Raw genomic sequence first — 18,351 nt, 5'->3', positions numbered from 1 at the left:
ACAGCTACCCTTCACCTCTACATGAAGTCCAGTGCTTTTCTTTCCACGGTGGTCTACATAACTCACTCATACCACTGAGATAAAACTTGAAGTGCGTCTGTAGGACACAAACATCGAATCCACCCTTTAACAGCTCAGTGAAGGCAAGAGTCAGGAACTATGTTTGAACAAGCTTTGCCCTCAGGTAAATGGGAGAGGCACTTGTTCCAGTGGACTTAGGAGAGGGGTTGAGTCTCCCACTGATGTTATTAGTCAGAATCACACTGTCGGTTTAAGCCTCAGTAGTTATGATATACTGTATTGCATAAGTTTCTCAGTGACCGGACAGGGAACACCCTGAGTGACTAGTTTTCTTTTCACAGTTTCACCACGCATGCAGGATCTGTGTAATCTGCTCTGTTGTACATTTTGATGGGTCTATCCTCATATCTGTATATATGCCAAGTGTCGTAACTATTCTCGAAACTTTCTGTTTCATTCTAACCAGTGTTGGATCTATAAAAGCTGGTTAATGATGCACAGGGCCATTTTTTATCTAGACCGGGAGCAATTCAAGAAATAAAGCACAGGTTGCTTCACTTTTATTTCCACACATTTCTATTCTTATCTGTCATATAAACAGCGCCTGAAAGCAGCTGCTGCTCTGATTGATAACCCCTCAGCACGGACAAAAGGCCACTCAGTCATGGTGCATTTTGGCCTGTAAAACAAAGTGATGCCTGATGTTTTCCAGCTCAACATTTATGGGGTTATTGTTTTGCAATGCAGTTGTTCCTGTGGGAGCGAGGGGAAGGAGGGGAGAGGTGGGGGTTGAATTATTTCATTTGGAGATGGTGGGGGTCGTTTCCTGCGCCGCCAGAGCTCCTCAAACAGAGGGAGGGTGGCCTTGTTTACAGATGTGACGCGGAGAAACAAAGCATGAATTATAGATGCAGGAAACATCTCCGGCAATCAGCTGTTACTGGTTCTGCTGGGCTGACTCTTAACTCTCTCCTTCTGTCCATCCTTCTCCATCTGCCACTCATATCCTCCTGATTCAGTTTGTCTCTGACCTGGTGTGTTGACTGAAGTGCTCAGTCTTATTTACAGCTGAAGCCTGGACTGGTAGTTGCACATGAAAGGAGGAATCCCGACACATTTAGTTTGGTGAAGTCATGTGTTTGACACAGGCAATGCAAGTATGCCAGTCAGCTGATTTTCACCTGTTGTCCCTTTCCAATAGAGTGGTAATCTTGGCCAAAATGATCCTAATATGCAATTTTTAAAGAGTATTCCACCAGTTTTATACATCAACATCAGTTTACAAGGAGAGTACAACTAAAACAGTTGCAATATGTGCATTTTCCAGACAGTGAAGATCGAAAGAAGAGATGCTATCAAGCTGCATTATAGGAAGTGTAGCAGTTTAATGTTTCCAGCCTCAGTTTAGTTCAGTTCTTTTAAATCTCTCTTTCGCAAGTCAGTGAAATTATTAAAAAATAATTTAAAACAAGCTGCAGCACATCTTTAATGGTTATTCATTTCTCTCATTCTTTCTATGGAGGCAACTGGCTAAAACTTTGTATGTTTACAAGTCTGACTTGTCTCATACCAGAAGATCATTAGCATTTGAAAACACAGCTCGTAGTGGCTAATGGATTCCAAACTGATTTTAAATGGTTGATTGTTACCTGTGTGTTTTCAGCTCACTGTCATAGTATTTCATTTTTTCCCCCTAACCCCACGCTCACCTCTTAATATAAATCTCTGGCAGGGTGATGACAGTTAATCATTTCACTGAAATATATACTTAAATCAATTATTATCCCAGGCTTAGTTAAGGGTTCAGCGTCTCACTCAAGGTCATGTTGTCTGTGGATCTAAAAGGGAAGAGGAGAGCTCCAGACTTCACCACCTAGACTTCAGATTGCAGCTGGCAGCCTTCCAGTCGATGACCTGTTTCACTTACCAGCTGCCAGCATTCCTCACTTTAACTTTTCTTGCAGATTAAACATCACTTCTCTCTCTCTCTCCCTCTCCTCTCCTCAAGTAGCTGAATCACACAATAATAACAGTGAAGCAGTTGGGATCTCCTCCAATGGGACTTACCCAGAGCTCCCTGACAAATGTCCGTCCGAGTCGCTCCGTCTACAATGAACTCGGGCCTCTTGCAGAACTCCTGTCGACAACAAAGAGACAAATGAGGTTGGATGAACTTCTCTTTGGATACAAATTTATCAAACATACATTTGCTGTTTTTACATGCTGTGTCAGTTATTGTTTGTCAGAAGAATAACACAAAAAATACTGAACCGATTTGCGCCAAACTTGGTGGAAGGAAGGAAGAACCCATTCAATTTTGGTGTGGATCCAGTGAAAGGGTCGGATCCAGGAATTCTTTTATCACTATCCTTAACATTGCAAGATTTAGGGATTGGATATGGATTTATGGATCTTGATGTAAAAAAAATCAGACATATATTTGGATGTTGACATCTATGAGTTTTTTTTTTTTCACAATTTGGTGCAGATCCGGATAATAATCTGGATCTGGTGGAAGTAAAGTAATTAACACTTCAAGAAAACAATGTTACATTCTTGTGTCTCTTTCCCAGTATTCCCTGCCTCACCAACCATCTTCAACTCAGCATGTTGAGCGTGAGAAACCCTGAATGGTGAAGCTATAAAAAGAAATACTCCATTTGTCCTTGCGCCCCACACACAGCTGCACACAAACCAGTAGACACATGGTTGAATTCACAGAAACTCTAAGCACCGCACACAGACTTTAGTTGTCCATTTTCAGGCTCACACAGAGCACAGATTTTTTTTTTTTGTGAACGCCATGAATCCACTTATGCAGCGTCGATATTACAGATCCTGTGGTGCAGGCATTGTGAAACATCCAACTTTTTGGGGAGACGACACCCCCGGGAAGCTTTTGAACAGAGACAGACACACACACACACACACACACACACACACACACACACACAGGAAATACACATGTTCACACTCAAATGGGAGCTGCAGTAACGTAGCCGATCACGACCCTCCGAAGCTTTTAAGATCACGACTCGTCTCGCTGCGCTTTTCACAGGGCTGACAGCAGCGACCTGTCACGGTATGTGCAAATCAGACAGTAATGAGTGTGTGCTGTGTTCAGGGCTGCCGTGATAACACCTAATGAAGACAGCCCCACTTAGCTCTTTGGTGTCATATTCGGCTACACAAAGCACCCTGGTGTATTTATAATGGAGTGAGACTGAGAGAGGGAGAGACACAGAGACAGGCATGACGGCACAAATCAAGATGAAGAGAAAGCTCTGATACACTTGCTTCCTCCCTGAGACACTTACAAGGCCTAAACTGCACCAAACAGGATTCCTGACTGGTGTTACTGGAGCATTAAAATAATATCTACCAATTATTCCAGACTGAAAGTTTAAGTTACCAAGCAACAGATGAAAGTCAAGGATGCTTGGAGGGGCACAAATATTTTAAAAGGTTTAAAGAAAAAAAGGCTTCAAGGAAGGTTTACCACAGAGTGTGTCATCGACTCCTGAAGTCACCGGTCGATGTCTGATGGATTTTATAGGATGATGGAACAGGTAGAAAGTTCGTGACCATGCTTCCTTCACGGATTTCTCCATAACTCATTAAGTTAAAGGATCATACCTGTTTTTTTTTTTTTTGCATATACAAAGAATCCCATATAATATACAGTAATATACAGTTTGTTGTTGCAGCCAGTCGACCAAAGTTTGCCAAATATTTCCAGGGTGTGGAATGTGTGTTTTTATGTCTCCCAGGCAGCCATGGATTTATGTAGCCGATACCAAAACTCATCTTGAGTATTATTCTAGTCCTATTATGATCCACTTTGTCGTCCTTTAATCCCATCTGACTGTTTATGCACATGGTATGCCTTTAAATGTTTCACAATAAAAGCCCTGTTAAGAAATGAAGGTTTTTCTGTCTATTGAAACACTACCTTTTAATTTGAAATGGTCACAGGAATATTTACAGGATTATCTCCTATATGTTGCTCAATAAATTGGGTCGGCTCATTCATGCTGTGACAGAAGACTCCACTGGGATCTGTAGGGTTTATTCAGCACAGTCCGGCTAATTGGATGTCAACAGTTTGATAGAGGACTGAAATGAAATTACAACCTAACTGTGTGTCTCATGACCTTGCTGCAATGAAGATTTAGTTTTTTCAAAAAATAATATGAATATCCCAGCTGGGACACCTCAAAATTACTCAGATCCTCACCGTGGGCCTCATCCAGCGGACTCCGTGGGTCTTGGAGGATCTTGGTCCGAGCTCATCGAATCCCAGAGACGACGCAGCGCACGGGTACAGGTTATCCTCAAACAGCCTCCCACTCCGGAGGCTCTGGGCTCTCAGAGACTCATAATCCTGACCCAGAAACTTCACCGCGTTGTGGTTCTGTCCCAGACCTTCGTCACGATCCCACTGGCTCCTGAGCCTGGCGGCCATGCCTGTGGCGTAAATGCGCTCCTCCACCATCCTGAGCTTGTGGGGTTAACAGTGAGGGGTCGACTGTCGGTCTCTGCTGGATATTTTTATATGCGTGGAACTAGAATAAGATGTTAGGATGTGTCAATAATTAATGAGGCAACTGTGACCTATTGCATCAACAGCTTGTACAAAAAGCACTGCAGTGGCACTGACGTATATCTGATATAAGGTGGAAATGGCTTCAATCATAAATCAAAATGAAACATTAGTGGCCATTAAGGAGCTATTAAATATTGACGAGACCAGGCTGTAGCTTGGTTGCGGTACTTGTGGTTCTGCTGTAGCTGGGTGCTTCAGATGCTATAACAATGACAAGTGTAGAAGCTGTGGAGAGAGAGAGAGAGAGATGTCGTCCTCACAGCAAAGGCAGATCCTGTCCCGATCAACGGCGATCACCAGCCGGTAAACCCCTAAAAGAAAGAAGTGAGAAGTGAGACACTGAACGGAGGAAGAATGAGAGAGGCGTGTCCATACAGAGCTCTATACCTTTGTATAGCACACAAAAAAAAGCATAAGCTGTATACACCCTCTATATACACATTCAGGGTGTAAAAGACAACTGAGGCTTCTCTTGCTTCTTCAGTCAACCACACACACACACACACACACACACGTTAGCTCTGCATAGCAAAGAGATTAGTCACAACAGGCGTACCAGTGCTACTTTTACTGCACGGTGCTGAATGTGTACAGTATCAGTCAGAGAGTCGGGGTCTCATCAGACAGGTGTATTAAACATGGTCTGTGAATGGCAGGCCTCTGTGCATGTGTGAAGTGTATTTACAGCGCACTGAGCTAACAGAGGGTGTGGTTCAGTGTTTAGTGAATCTTCATGCACAATGGAGAGCACAAGAAGCAGAACAAGCAAAAGCTCTCTCCGACTCTTTAATTAAGCACAACTGGGGAGGCGGGAGTGTAAACTGTCATTAGTGCCACCGGAGAGTTCATCTCAGTTCCTCTTGTCTTTGCATCGCCGTGCATCTCTCCGTCTGTGCGTTTCTGCCCAACACACACGGATACACAGATGTGCACCAAAGACATGTTCATTTTTAACAGCTCTCCTGTTTTTTTTTTTATTCACTTCCAGCTCCGTCTCTGTTTTTCGACCACCTCGACTCCGAGCTATCAAAACTTTACACTCTTCCTGTTTCAAGCCTCGGCTATCAATCGTGTCAGAAGCTGAATAAGAGTTTTGGCACAGAGAGCGGAGCGGAGCCCTGTTACAGTTTCCTCTGCCCGCTGAAAACCACACCCATTGAACATGGCTCACTTCACTGACTGCAAAATGTTTCTGCTCACGGAGCCAGAGAACAGAGCGTGCAGTCGTTTCCAGGACTGTTGTTTTACAGAGTGTGAGAAGTTGCTTTATTGTGAGAAATTGTGTGAGTGAATGCTTTTATTACTACTACAGCTTCCGCTGCTGGTGCCATGACTCCTACCACCACTACAATATCCAAAACTGTTTCTGTCTGTTCCACTGTCATGGCTTCTTTTGCCACCACTAACAGTATCAGTTAGGTTTGGGTATCTAACTTCAGTCATCTGCACTCTTCTTTACTTATTGTTGGATCAGCCAGTGTCTGATTTAAAAAACATTTTTCAATTTTTTTTATCCAGGTGAAGCTCCTGTTTTAATATTTTTCAAAATAAAGTACCAAATAAAGTATTGCTTTGGCCTTGGAACCAAAGCTACGTTACTCTTATTTGCATGAGACATTTCACATCACACCCTGCATTCTTACTACTTTCACTATGAATGCTATTACTGTCACTAAGACTATCACCACTGTGTGTGTTGTTTATTTATTTCTGTCACAGCCCACATATGAATATAAGACAGCAGCTGCAGCATACAGCTGAAGTGATCAGATGTCTGCAGACAAGTAGCCTATAAAACTGACCTCAACATATAAGAAGCAGCAGAACAGGAAATGGACATTGTCTTCAGTCTCCCCTTACTCACACAACAAACAAAGCCTTTCCTTCTTCCAGGAGCACATTAAATCTGTTTCTAGCACTAACCGCAGTGTTCTTGAACGCAACTCTGCACATGAACACCTCTGACTTTAAGTGAAATTCTACTTCCGAGAGGCAGTTTAGGTTCGTGCCATGAGTCAGGGAGACCATGTTTCTTTATACCTGGAACAATGTGTGCTGAGTTTCACGTATATAACACCGAAACCTCGTTTGAAGAATAAAAAGTAGATTAATCATGCAAAATACAGATTTCACCCCACTGGACCAAGGATGTCCATGCAAAATGAACTATTACTAAATCTACTGTTTCTACTGTTACTGCAACTATTACTGCAGATCCTATAGTAAAATACATATACACTGAAACACTGCAAATAATGATTTTAGTGACTGTAATAGCAGTTATTATAGAAAATCAGCAGAAGTAGGTTTGCTACAATCACTATAATCAACAACAAAGTATAACATGTTTCATGAACATCCCAGCCATTTTGGTGGTTTTATCTCTGCTGCATGTTATCGGGGCGCACTCAGACCCAACGCGAGTTCAATCTGGATATGATGAATATTTTATTTCCCCTCACATGTGAAACACGCTCACACACTCATAGATATCCTCCACTTCAGTGCAGGTAGTCACATCTATGAGAAACGACAAGCAGTACACCACATGTCCATGCAGATACTGTAAGCAGAAGCCTCTGGGCTTTCTCACCAGCAACTACAGTCTAACAGCAAAGAGCTGAATTATAATACACGAAAACAACTCTGCGGGAGCTCATTCATTTAAATGGAAATGTATGCTCTCAGCTGAACCATAACAGTGTGTGTTTATGTGTTATGTCACAGCTGCGTATTGAAATAACTCCAAAGGCATCAACATGGTAATTCCTCAATAACAGGGTGAGTAATGAACGGCTGCCATATGCGACCAACATGATCACTATAGGCTGCACACATATTATGTTATTATTAGCTGTCATTATGCAATATGAAAGAAGATATGGGTCATGCAGCTACAAGGAGGAAAAATGTACAGTATATGCAGAGAGAGGGGGACACACAGGGGTCACATGAGTCTACCAGCAGACAAACACAGACTCTGAAACCAATACAAACGTCAGTAGAGTGTGTGTAATGACTGCTTTTCTGCTGATATGTGTCTGAGTCTAACATTGCAAGCGGTTCCCTCCTCACCACACAGTGAGGGACTCAGACTGCTTAAATTCATGCTGAGTGTAATAACTTAAGTAATGCCTGAGGGTGTGTGATGTGCAGTGTTTGTGCCATGAGTAAGCATTCTGACCGCCTCAGTGTATTTCTGCATGCGGGCTTCATATTCCAAACCCTGTGAAATGAAATATCCAAAGTGTCTTTTAGCTTTGAAGCCGTGCAGAAAATAGACATGCAGAGGAACTAGACACACACAGTGTCCACTGAAGGGGAATAAATGCTGACTATGGGAGTGATTTTTATCAAAGTGGACTGAAAACTGAAAACACTCAGTAGATTTTGTGATTGATAATCAGGCCACTTAAGTGCACGTTAAAGCTTATGTTCATGCATATTAAAACTTTTAGATGGGCATATGGTTCACACAGATAAGCATGGAGTCCTGATGGTAGGTGCGGTCCCTGAGAGGAGATAACATATCCAGCTGTATTCAAAGCTGCAACTTTTTCAAGTTGATCAACGCAAACAGCTGAGCGACCCATGTCGTTTCTCCTCCCTTCCATCAAAGCTATAGTATCCGTCTTCACCGAGCACAATTAAATACAAGCGGAAAAAAAAACTAGAGATTTCGCGGAAATAACCGCGCCACATTAGCATACTTCATGGTTTTTGGTGCTGCCTTGAAATCTGTACCAGTCTGATCTTAATGCGAGAAGTTGAGTTTATACGATAGGTCACAGTTTTCACAGTGCAACGGTTCACAAACCTCAAGCTCTCCTCATAAAGAAAAAAAAAAAAAAAAAAAGAAAAGAAAGTTCCGACTAGGGTGTCAAACATATTTCAAGATTTACAGCTTCTGGCAGCACACGACAAAGAAAGAAAACAGTGTTGGTGAAGGAATTTCATATTTACCTTGAAGGGTATTTCCTTAAAAAAATAAAAAGCAGTTGTTTTGACATTTAACATACTACTTGACTTTCTCTTCCCCCTTCCATGTTTAGTGTAGGTCCGTCCCCTCCCCTGCTCTTGTCTACCAGCGCTTATTTAGCTTATTTAGAGACGCCCCGCTACCTCTGCCCTGGTCTATTGGATCTAATGCGCCCACTTCACAGTGCGCCTGCGCAGTGCCCGCTATTCACACAACAAACTGTACTGGAAGGGAGGGCTTAATACTCTCTGTTTTTCATGTAGATGTTTTATAGTTTTGTTAGATTAATTGCATGGACATAATTGGACATTCGATGTGCTTAGGTTTTAACAATGAGACAATATGTGTTCCCAAAATGTCCATTATCATGCGTGTCTACAGTAGCTTTGTCTACTTTTTTCCAGTGCTAATATAGATGCAACATTAAACGGCTGCATACACATTAATGCATCGGTAATAATTATTCACTTTTATAACATGTGTATTTGGCTTTTTTCATCTCCTCTATATTCCATGTTGGACACCTAAAAGCACTGAAATGTTATTCCTTTAAAGTTTTGTCATGCAGAATTGTATTGCAAACGGTTTGGTTACATTGATTTCCGCAATACCGGACGCTTTAAAAGGTATACATATTGAAGTTTTATCATACAAAATCTGAAAATAATATTCTTAACAAGATTTAAAGAGTCAACACTGACATCTAGAGGCTATAATCTGTAACTACGTCTTTTTTCCTTTCAGACTTCACGTCCCAGGGGGCAGTGCGCGTTCCCCATCATGCTTCGCGCTAGTGCCATTCTCGCTCTCGTGCGTCCTCCGCTGCCGCCGTTGTTTCATTGAGAGAAGCTCAACATGGCCTCAGACGGACCACCGGGAACCGAATCCCTCCCGTCTGATTTAGGGAGTGCTATTGCGGCTTTGAATACATGGAGCAACCCGGAGCTTCAGGCCAAGCTGGCGGAGCTAGGAGCGCCCACAATGGGTAAGAAAAAGACTGGGAAAGACGAAGAGAGCAGTGAAAGAAGCGCTGTGTTTAGCTAACAGTAACTAGCCAATTGCTAAGGTTAGCTAGCAAAACGTAATACTTACGTTGCAATGAACTAAAGGTGGGCCTGTTTACACTCTGAGATTCATATTTATGCAACTATTATGCAAATGCGTTATATTTTAACCAATGCGACGTGTTTAAAGCAACACTATCGGCATTTATTTTGCTTCAAGTTACCTTTCAGAGCTAGCTAAGCACTTACCAGAGTTACCGTTAGCCAACTTTTCTGTTGGTCTGTTATGTGTGGAGCTAAAGTGGCAAAACATTTATACACATCTTACATTCATAGACTACTGTCTGTGTTGTCTCATGACTGGTGCCGACATATTTTTGAATATTTTTTCCTTTTTTTTCCCAGGTCCCAGAGACGAGCTGATTGACAGACTGAAGGGCTACATGATGCAGGTAACTCAGCCGCCGTGCCTTAAGTGTTACCCATGTAACAGCAGTTCCGTAGCATTGGCGTTGATGTCGGTGTCTGAATGTGTGTCCCTCTTAGGCATTAGCATGTCGCCAGGGAATGTATGCATGTAAGCATGTACATCTCAGCAGCTCTCATACTTGCTGTGATTAGCACACTGTTGTACTATATGTGTATTCAGCTTGGTACAGCAATAGCTTTCCACTGTTGATGACTGTACAGCTGCATAAGAGTATTAAGGATTAAAGTGAGGTTTCTCAAGCATACTTAAAGAGTGCAGTCTAGACCTGCTCTATATGAAAAGAGGCCTGAGATAACTTCTGTCGTGATTTGGCGCTATATAAATAAAAGTTGACTTGACAATCAGTCATTGAATGAGAGGGTTTTTTGTGCCACAGCCTGTGTTCATTTGTTGTGCATATGTTTCTCTCTGCAGACTGGGATTCTCCTCAGCAAACCTAATGATGACAAACAAATGGGCTCCCAGGTAAATGTTCTTTCTATATCATATTCACAAAGTGCCCTCCTATATCTATCCATGCAGTGACAATGATTAGATCACTGTGTAATCAGGTCTTTCAGGGATTTATGGGTATGATGGTGCTAACAGTTGAGTGTGTATTTCAAACTAAATGTTTGCATTGTATGCTAAAGTTGATGGATGATTAGGTATTTAACACTCACTATTGAAACTGGCATGATTGTGTTGTAATAGAATATGACGGTATAGGACAAGAGTCCAATTTTTGGTTATATACAAATAATTATGCAGTTGGTATAATGCAACCCGATTCTTCTCACAATTTCCTGTATTTCCTCCTCCACAGATGCCGGGTATCCCTCCTATGCCCCCGATGCCTATGCCACCCATGCCTCCTGGTATGGGCATGCTCCAGGCTATGAGCATGATGCCTGGAGGGCCCCCTCCACCTGGCATACACATGGGAATAGAGCCCCCAGGTTTGCCCCCTCCCGGCCTGTCACAGGATGATCAGCTGAAGATGGCTCAGCAGAGAGCAGCCATGGTGTTACAGCAGGAGGAGAGAGCCAAGCAGCAGGTGAGGGGGGGGGCTAGACCACAGGTTTACTGACTATGTAATCCACTTGCTGCATTTAGGTTTGCCTATAAAACATTAAACTGAGATGCAATCAGACTATCAGATGGTAAGACTTAGAAAAAAAGAAAAAGAAGGACCTATATTAGATTTCCTCAGTCATTAATGTCTGTGTATATCACAGGGTGAATCCAGAGTTATGGATGAACAGGATCTCCTGGAGCAACAGAAAAGGGTGAGAGGATGAAGATGGTCAGCCTGTCAAACACCCCATTATGCTTGATTATCAGACAACAGGCTTTATTCCAAATTGACAGATTATTGAAATTCGACAGAAGTGGATGTTGTGTGTATATTTATTTTTTGTGTCACTAAAATCTCATTTTGAATTTAATGTTTTTTTTGTTTTTTTTTAAATCCTTTAAATCCTTTCATAACACTTATGGCATCCTTTTCATTTTGTACAGCTCTATCTTTTTCATCTCTCTTTTATTTTGTTCCACCTTGATTCTACTTATTTCTTTTATTCATGTATTTCATGTCTCTCCCTCTCTTTTTACATCAGGCTGCAGTGCTGCTGGAACAAGAGCGTCAGCAGGAGATGGCCAAGATGCAGGGTCCGGGGCCCAGGGCCATGCCTCCCGTCAGCGCAGTGAGAAGTATGTTGGTGACATAGTGATTCGGTTTAATTTCAGATTTCTAGTTCCTGCTGCACAGTGTGACCACATTTTTTGGTGTAAATGATCACGCCCAAAATAAATATCTTGCATCTCCTACAAACTGTGTGTAGTAGGTTTGGATCCTCGTGGGCCGCTGCCTCCCGGTGTGAGTATGATGCCGACCCAGAAGCAAAGAGTGCCGCCTCCTCCAGGAGAGGACAACAGAGAGGTGAGCAGACTTTTTTTCCTCTTCATGTGATTTTATGTGTTATAAGTTTCAGAGACATCTTTCATTCATTTACAGTGGGAGTCTACCTTGTACTGTACACTCACCTAATCACAACTTCTTCTGTACTACTTCTTTTGCTTCCATTCCAGGCCTGGCAGAGTGAGGAAGTGAGTATCAGTGGACCTAAGATCCCCCAGGCTCTGGAGAAAATCCTCCAGCTGAAGGAGATAAGACAGGAACAGCTCACCGACCCCGCAGGTGAGTGCAGCTATCGACTGAGTTTTCCCTGACCGACCAAAAAAAAAAAGGAATAGCAGCTTTTGGGGGTCTGATTCTTCTCATTATATCTTCTCTACCTTTCAGAAGGGGAGGATGATGATGATGAGGGAGCAGACATGGACATGGCAAACTCCTCTGGTCCAGTCATGTCTGAGACAGAAGACGACGAAAGCCAAATGTCTAAGAAAGATGTAAGTATTTCTCTCCAACCGTCTTACAGTGAATACAAGGTGCTTTTAAGACAGGGCATGAGGGATCTGTACATACTAAACAAGGCACTTGACTCATCGCTTCATGGTAATGCAGAGGCAAATTCACAGTTTCAGCACCAGAGAAATGTATCACATTAGATATTTGAGTCAGATCTCATTCATAAATGAAAGCATATGTGCGGTTGTTGTGCAGATTTCACACCACTATCGCAGTCCTCTAGTGTGTGTGTGTGTGTGTGTGTATGTGTGTGTGTGTGTGTGTGTGCGCACAGCATCACCCAAATTAGGCCATATGATTGTGCTGCCATGTTGTAATCCAAATATTAACCGGTGCATAATGTATTAATGAACCTGTTTTTCACGTTTGTCATGAATATTTTGTAGTTATTGGAACTCTTTATGGTTTTTAAAATAATGAACAAATCTCTTTCTCAGAAAAACCGCAAGCGCAGGAACCGCAAGAAGAAGAGCAAGAAGAAGCGAGCTCAGGAGAAGAAGGAGCAGGCGGAGCAGGAGCAGCAGCAGAAGAAGGAGGGTGGCGACAAAGAGAAGGAGAAGGAGAAAGAGAAAGAGAAGGAGAAGGAGAAGGAGAAAGAGCCAGAGGTAGAGATCGAATACATCACAGAGGAGCCGGAGATTTACGACCCCAACTACATCTTCTTCAAGAGGATCTTCGAGGCGTTCAAGGTAAGAAACATGAGCGTGCAGGAGGCTTAAATGTTGGTTGCAGATAATGTTTTGTTGCTTAAAGTGTATTTTCGCTTTTGCTTTGGTTTTGCTGTAATTCAATCGTTTCTTTTTCTTTCCCAGCTGACAGACGATGTTAAGAAGGAAAAGGAGAAGGAGCCAGAGAAGGCAGAGAAGCAGGACACAGCCGTGCTGCGGAAAAAGGGATTCGAGGAGGAGAAGAAAGACAGCGACGATAGTGATGAGGTTTGAATCCTTCCACCTGTTAGGAAAACAGAACAGAAAACAAATACCTGCTTTCTTTAAGTGTTAAAAGATTTTAAATGTATTTTCATGTACAGGAAATCAGACCAGATGCACCTAAACTGTCCAAGAAGAAGTTGAGGAGGATGAACAGGCTGACTGTGGCTGAACTCAAGCAGGTAAATTTAGATTGGTCCTTTTTTCTGTTCTTGCAGTCTAAAAGGAAATGGATGTTTTTCGAGACAAATAAAGACAATGACCTTTCATGTAATCTCTCTTCTGCCTGTTTGCTCCAGCTGGTGGCCCGTCCAGATGTTGTGGAGATGCATGATGTGACAGCTCAGGAGCCCAAGCTGCTGGTCCACCTAAAAGCCACCAGGAACACAGTGCCGGTGCCCCGCCACTGGTGCTTCAAAAGGAAGTATCTGCAGGGCAAGAGAGGTATAGAGAAACCTCCATTTGAGCTCCCAGAGTTCATCAAGAGAACAGGAATCCAGGAGATGAGGGAGGCCCTGCAGGAGAAGGTGGGTTTACAAAAATCACAGAAACCCTTCAGCTTTACTATCCTCCATACAACGATGCAGTACAAACCACTTCTTCTTTGTTCGCTTACAGGAGGACGCCAAAACCATGAAAACCAAAATGAGAGAGAAGGTTCGTCCCAAGATGGGAAAGATCGACATCGACTACCAGAAGCTCCATGACGCTTTCTTCAAATGGCAGATCAAACCTAAGCTCACGATCCACGGAGACCTGTACTATGAGGTACTACATCCTTGAGAATTCAACCATTTCTCACAGTTATCCTACCTTCAGGAAAATCTACTTCCTGTCCAGTGGGTAATGTAACTAAAGTTGCGATCACCCAGGATCAAAAAGAATGACAGTGCTGCTGCAAGCTTTTTTTCCTTTTTTCTTTTTGCATTTAAACTGACCTTCTTTGTGTGTGTTTGTTTTGTTTTGTTTTTTTTTTTTTTTTATCTCTGCAGGGTAAAGAGTTTGAGACTCGACTGAAAGAGAAGAAGCCAGGTGATCTGTCTGATGAGCTGCGTATCGCTCTGGGCATGCCGGTCGGACCTGTGAGTTCCACATAATAAATCCTAAGACACAAAAAGTAAAGGAAATTAATGAATGAATGAATCTCCTCCTGTAATATGAGAAGTAACAAGACTTGTTCATTCAGAAACACAGACACAGAAACAAGAGGAGGAACACAACAGCTGAGATAATGACATGACAGTTACAAACCAAATATACCTGAACAACTTTTTCTTTTGTAAAGCTTCAGTAGCAGCTCAGCTGAACCAGTATTTTACAAAGAATCCAGATCTGTTTTGACTTTGCCGCTGTTGCAAAAACCACAAGGAGCACCTATTGAAAAAACGGTGCTTGTGAGTGACCTTCCTTCATCTCTTCTGTCCTAGAACGCCCACAAGGTGCCTCCTCCCTGGTTGATAGCCATGCAGAGGTACGGCCCCCCTCCCTCCTACCCCAACCTCAAGATCCCCGGACTCAACTCCCCCATTCCAGAGGTAAAGGCACAGACAAGGCACATGTCCTGCTGCGGGAAAGACAAATACAAATCAAACCAGTTTAAGTCAATAGTTAAAAAATATTTTCCATCAATGTTCTTCTGAAACCCAAATATTGGGTTACATACATTTCAGCATGTCTAATTTTTCTGGTTTCTTGAGCTTGTGTTTGTCCTCATCCTTCTGTTCCTCTGCCTGTCAGAACTGCACATTTGGATACCACGCTGGAGGCTGGGGCAAGCCGCCTGTAGATGAAATGGGCAAACCTCTTTATGGTGACGTGTTTGGGACCAATGCTGCAGACTTCCAGGTAACAAGACAACACACAAAACATAGGTTCCTACATTTCATAAGCTCACATAATCTTACATAAGCTCCCCCTGTTCCTGGAAAAGATTTGGGCATTTAGTTATTATGTATTTCTTACATTTTATTTTAATAAACCTTAGAAACCCTTTCACTTCATGAAGGTTGTACACACTCAGATTCTTGCGTGTTTAACTGATACGAGGAATGTGTCTGTGTGTTCAGGCAAAGGCGGAGGAGGAGGAGGTGGACCACACACCGTGGGGAGAGCTGGAGCCTTCGGACGAGGAGTCATCAGAGGAAGAGGAGGAGGAGGAGAGCGACGAGGAGAAACCAGACGAAACCGGGTTCTTCACACCAGCAGATAGGTACTTGATGTGCAAATTATAGTCAACACTTCAATCAAGAAGCTTAAAAATATGAATCATGACGAGTCTCATTCCAAAATACAAGGTGTTTTTTAAGGTTTTATATGTGGGCAGAAAACATCAGTGGGAAAATTTTATCCAAAATATAAAAATATATAATATTTGTTTTTATTTTTAATGTGTATTGTTTTAGATGAAATAAAAACTTAGACTTAAGAGCCATGCTGCTAAACGTAGCTCTGCCTGTCGCACTCTGTTCAAGGAGCTGCAAGGTTAAATGGCAATTTTTTTATTTTTTATTTCCATTCTCATTAATGCACAGAGACACACACATAATTTACCATGTAATTACAAGATCAACTGGTCTGTGAACTTTGGGATTAAAGCCCTCGTTAGTATTAAAACGGAGCAAGTTGGGCTAGGTCAGCTGTTGTACGCTGTCTTTTTTCCATCTGTGTCAGGTAAGGGTTAATATCCACAGGTGTCAGATCACTGTCACTGCTCCATAATATGTAGTGCTTAATATTCATACAAAGATGCGCTCATGGAGATGGACAGACTTGGATGAACTCATCATGTACTGTATTTCATTTTGTGCATTTCAGTGGACTGATCACCCCCGGAGGTTTCTCATCAGTACCCGCCGGCATGGAGACCCCAGAGCTGATTGAGTTGAGGAAGAAGAAGATCGAGGAGGCCATGGACGGGTGAGTGTCGCTCTGCTCTGTCACAGCTGTGGTGCTGTTTTAATTTAACCCCAGCACCAGTGCTCCTGATGGAAACAGAGGGAGCAGCTGACATGCAGTTTTTGGTTAATGGGTTTATTTAAAGGGCGTAGAATATTTTAAATTTAAAAAAAGATATGCAACTTTTACCAAAAAAACTTAATATATCAAATTGGGGTATTTTTGAATTTGATAAATGAGTCGTGTGTAACAATAAAACATAACTAATGTGTAATTATTGCATTACATAGAAAATCAGTTGTATTGTGATTAGAACTGTTTCTGGGTATTTTGAATGGTATAAAACTAAAGTTAACAGTTAATGTTGGAAGCTGGAAGTGACCACCAGCTGCAAAATTATTAATACAATCTAAAACACTCTGCAGCTTTCATGTTCTTGACCGTACTGTTGTGTTCACAGAAATGAGACGCCACAGCTGTTCACGGTGCTCCCTGAGAGACGAACTGGCCCCGTAGGAGCTGCAATGATGGCCTCAACACACATCTATGATATGTCAGGGGTAAGACAACTCTTTATGAGCCTAAGATGAGATATGTTTGTGTTTATGTTCGTACAATCTTCTCTCCTCCTCTGTCTTCCTTCCTTTTAATTTTTCCCCTCTGCTGTCTCCAGGCTATGGCAGGTCGTAAGGCGGGTGGAGGGCAGGAGTCACAGGGTGTTGAGGTGGCCCTGGCCCCAGAGGAGCTGGAGCTGGACCCAATGGCCATGACCCAAAAGTACGAGGAGCACGTCAGGGAGCAGCAGGCCCAGGTGGAGAAGGAGGACTTCAGTGACATGGTGGCCGAGCACGCTGCCAAACAGAAGGTACAGACACTCCGAATCAGTGTCTCCGCTCAAGTTATACTCCAGCTTCATATTTCAGCAAGTGTGGCTGTTTTAAGTAACGGTAGTTTAAATTTAGTTGTGTTAAAAGGCTGTTTAAGCTTATTTGTGCTCTATTAGTTACATAATTTTACTTACTATTAAGTTTGTTAAATTGCACTATAATTCTTGGTTTTAAGAGAAAACACATTGCCAGTAACAGATCACCAGCTGCATCATCGAACATTTAACATTTGGTCACATTTAAGTGCCACATGATTAACAGATCGGGGCCTGCGTAGGACGAATACATGATTTTGCCTGTGTTTTATTTATAAACTAAAGGAAGTGTGGGCCTGGCAACGTAGTGTGGTTCACAATATATTTGATTTCCTCTTGTGGTGACATTTGAATATTAATCCCACCCCCCTCTCTGTTTCATTGTCATCTAACAGCAAAAGAAGAGGAAGGCCCAGCCACAGGACACGAGAGGTGGCGCTAAGAAATACAAAGAGTTCAAATTCTAAAGCAGAAACGCCGTGATGAGGCACTGCGAGAGAATAAGCCACAACAGGAAATGAAAGAGGAAGTCCCACACTCAGATTTTAACTTCAGAGGATGCAGACACCTGTTAGACCAGTGACAGTAAATATGTGTTTTTTTCTCTCCCCTTTTTTAAAACTATAAATAGACGTTGCTTTCATGACACATCTCACGTAATCAGTGTCACATGACGGTAGTGACATGTATTTCCTCTGTTGGTTATTTTTTCACTGTAACCATGTTATGTTTGGGTTTTTTCTGTTTTTTGTAAATAAATGAAATGATGACACAAGTTTGCCACTGGTCTGCCCCTAGATTTGCATTTAGTTTGATTCCAGTTCATCAGTTTTTGTAAGTGTTCACTGACAGTAGGTAATCATGTGCCAGTGGTAGAATGTAGAGTGCATGCCAAGTGTGAGTCAGCTGATCCAGTCATAAGATAAGTGACTATAGGCTGAGAGGAGAAGCAGCTCATTTACTTTGAGGCTTCTGTGGTAATTTTTGGAATAGTGGAGTTCAATGTCATGAGGATGAATTTACATTGTGCGATTACACACATACATGGTGGAAGTTTTACAGTTTTTGCTCTCCCTAAAAACTTAAACTACTTTT

The 18,351-nt window shown here is 42.3% G+C and overlaps 2 protein-coding genes across 9 annotated transcripts in view; one reads left to right on the top strand and one right to left on the bottom strand.

Moving 5' to 3' along the window:
- The window catches only part of capn1 (calpain 1), a 25,832-nt gene extending 17,079 nt beyond the window's left edge, over positions 1–8,753 (bottom strand). The window contains exons 1-4 of one of the 2 annotated variants that reach the window (XM_056368685.1): positions 8,591–8,753; positions 4,888–4,938; positions 4,259–4,586; positions 2,089–2,158 (exon numbers count right to left, since the gene is read on the bottom strand). In XM_056368685.1, coding sequence (XP_056224660.1) covers positions 2,089–2,158; positions 4,259–4,516 — 328 coding nt within the window. In that variant the 5' untranslated portion in view covers positions 4,517–4,586; positions 4,888–4,938; positions 8,591–8,753. Of the gene's footprint in view, positions 1–2,088; positions 2,159–4,258; positions 4,939–8,590 lie in introns of both variants that reach the window. The other variant, XM_056368684.1, reaches the window with a different exon arrangement.
- A 674-nt stretch (positions 8,754–9,427) lies between these two features.
- sf3b2 (splicing factor 3b, subunit 2) lies at positions 9,428–18,035 on the top strand. 7 transcript variants are annotated; one of them, XM_056369799.1, is made up of 22 exons: positions 9,428–9,591; positions 10,016–10,062; positions 10,515–10,565; positions 10,906–11,136; positions 11,318–11,368; positions 11,699–11,792; positions 11,927–12,021; positions 12,171–12,279; positions 12,388–12,491; positions 12,948–13,199; positions 13,323–13,445; positions 13,541–13,621; positions 13,739–13,966; positions 14,058–14,207; positions 14,432–14,521; positions 14,867–14,974; positions 15,177–15,284; positions 15,506–15,648; positions 16,254–16,355; positions 16,795–16,894; positions 17,008–17,199; positions 17,652–18,035. In XM_056369799.1, exons 1-22 carry the CDS (start codon positions 9,462–9,464, stop codon positions 17,721–17,723), a joined length of 2,661 nt encoding a protein of 886 aa, XP_056225774.1. In that variant the 5' UTR covers positions 9,428–9,461; the 3' UTR covers positions 17,724–18,035. The 7 variants fall into 7 exon arrangements, with proteins under 7 accessions (XP_056225774.1, XP_056225773.1, XP_056225772.1 ...); XM_056369798.1 differs by having other exon boundaries at positions 12,385–12,491; XM_056369797.1 differs by having other exon boundaries at positions 11,924–12,021.
- Positions 18,036–18,351: the final 316 nt, after the last annotated feature.

This window comes from Seriola aureovittata, chromosome 23, assembly GCF_021018895.1.
Source record: "Seriola aureovittata isolate HTS-2021-v1 ecotype China chromosome 23, ASM2101889v1, whole genome shotgun sequence".
Lineage (NCBI taxonomy): Eukaryota > Metazoa > Chordata > Actinopteri > Carangiformes > Carangidae > Seriola > Seriola aureovittata.
This window is presented reverse-complemented; position numbering and strand designations above follow the sequence as displayed.

Coding starts and splice junctions, on each gene's coding strand:
- sf3b2 (XM_056369796.1), top strand. CDS start 9,462: ATGGCCTCAGACGGACCACCGGGAACCGAATCCCTCCCGTCTGATTTA. Junction 10,063..10,514: donor TGAAGGGCTACATGATGCAG/GTAACTCAGCCG, acceptor TTCTCTCTGCAG/ACTGGGATTCTCCTCAGCAA. Junction 13,200..13,322: donor GGATCTTCGAGGCGTTCAAG/GTAAGAAACATG, acceptor TTTCTTTCCCAG/CTGACAGACGATGTTAAGAA.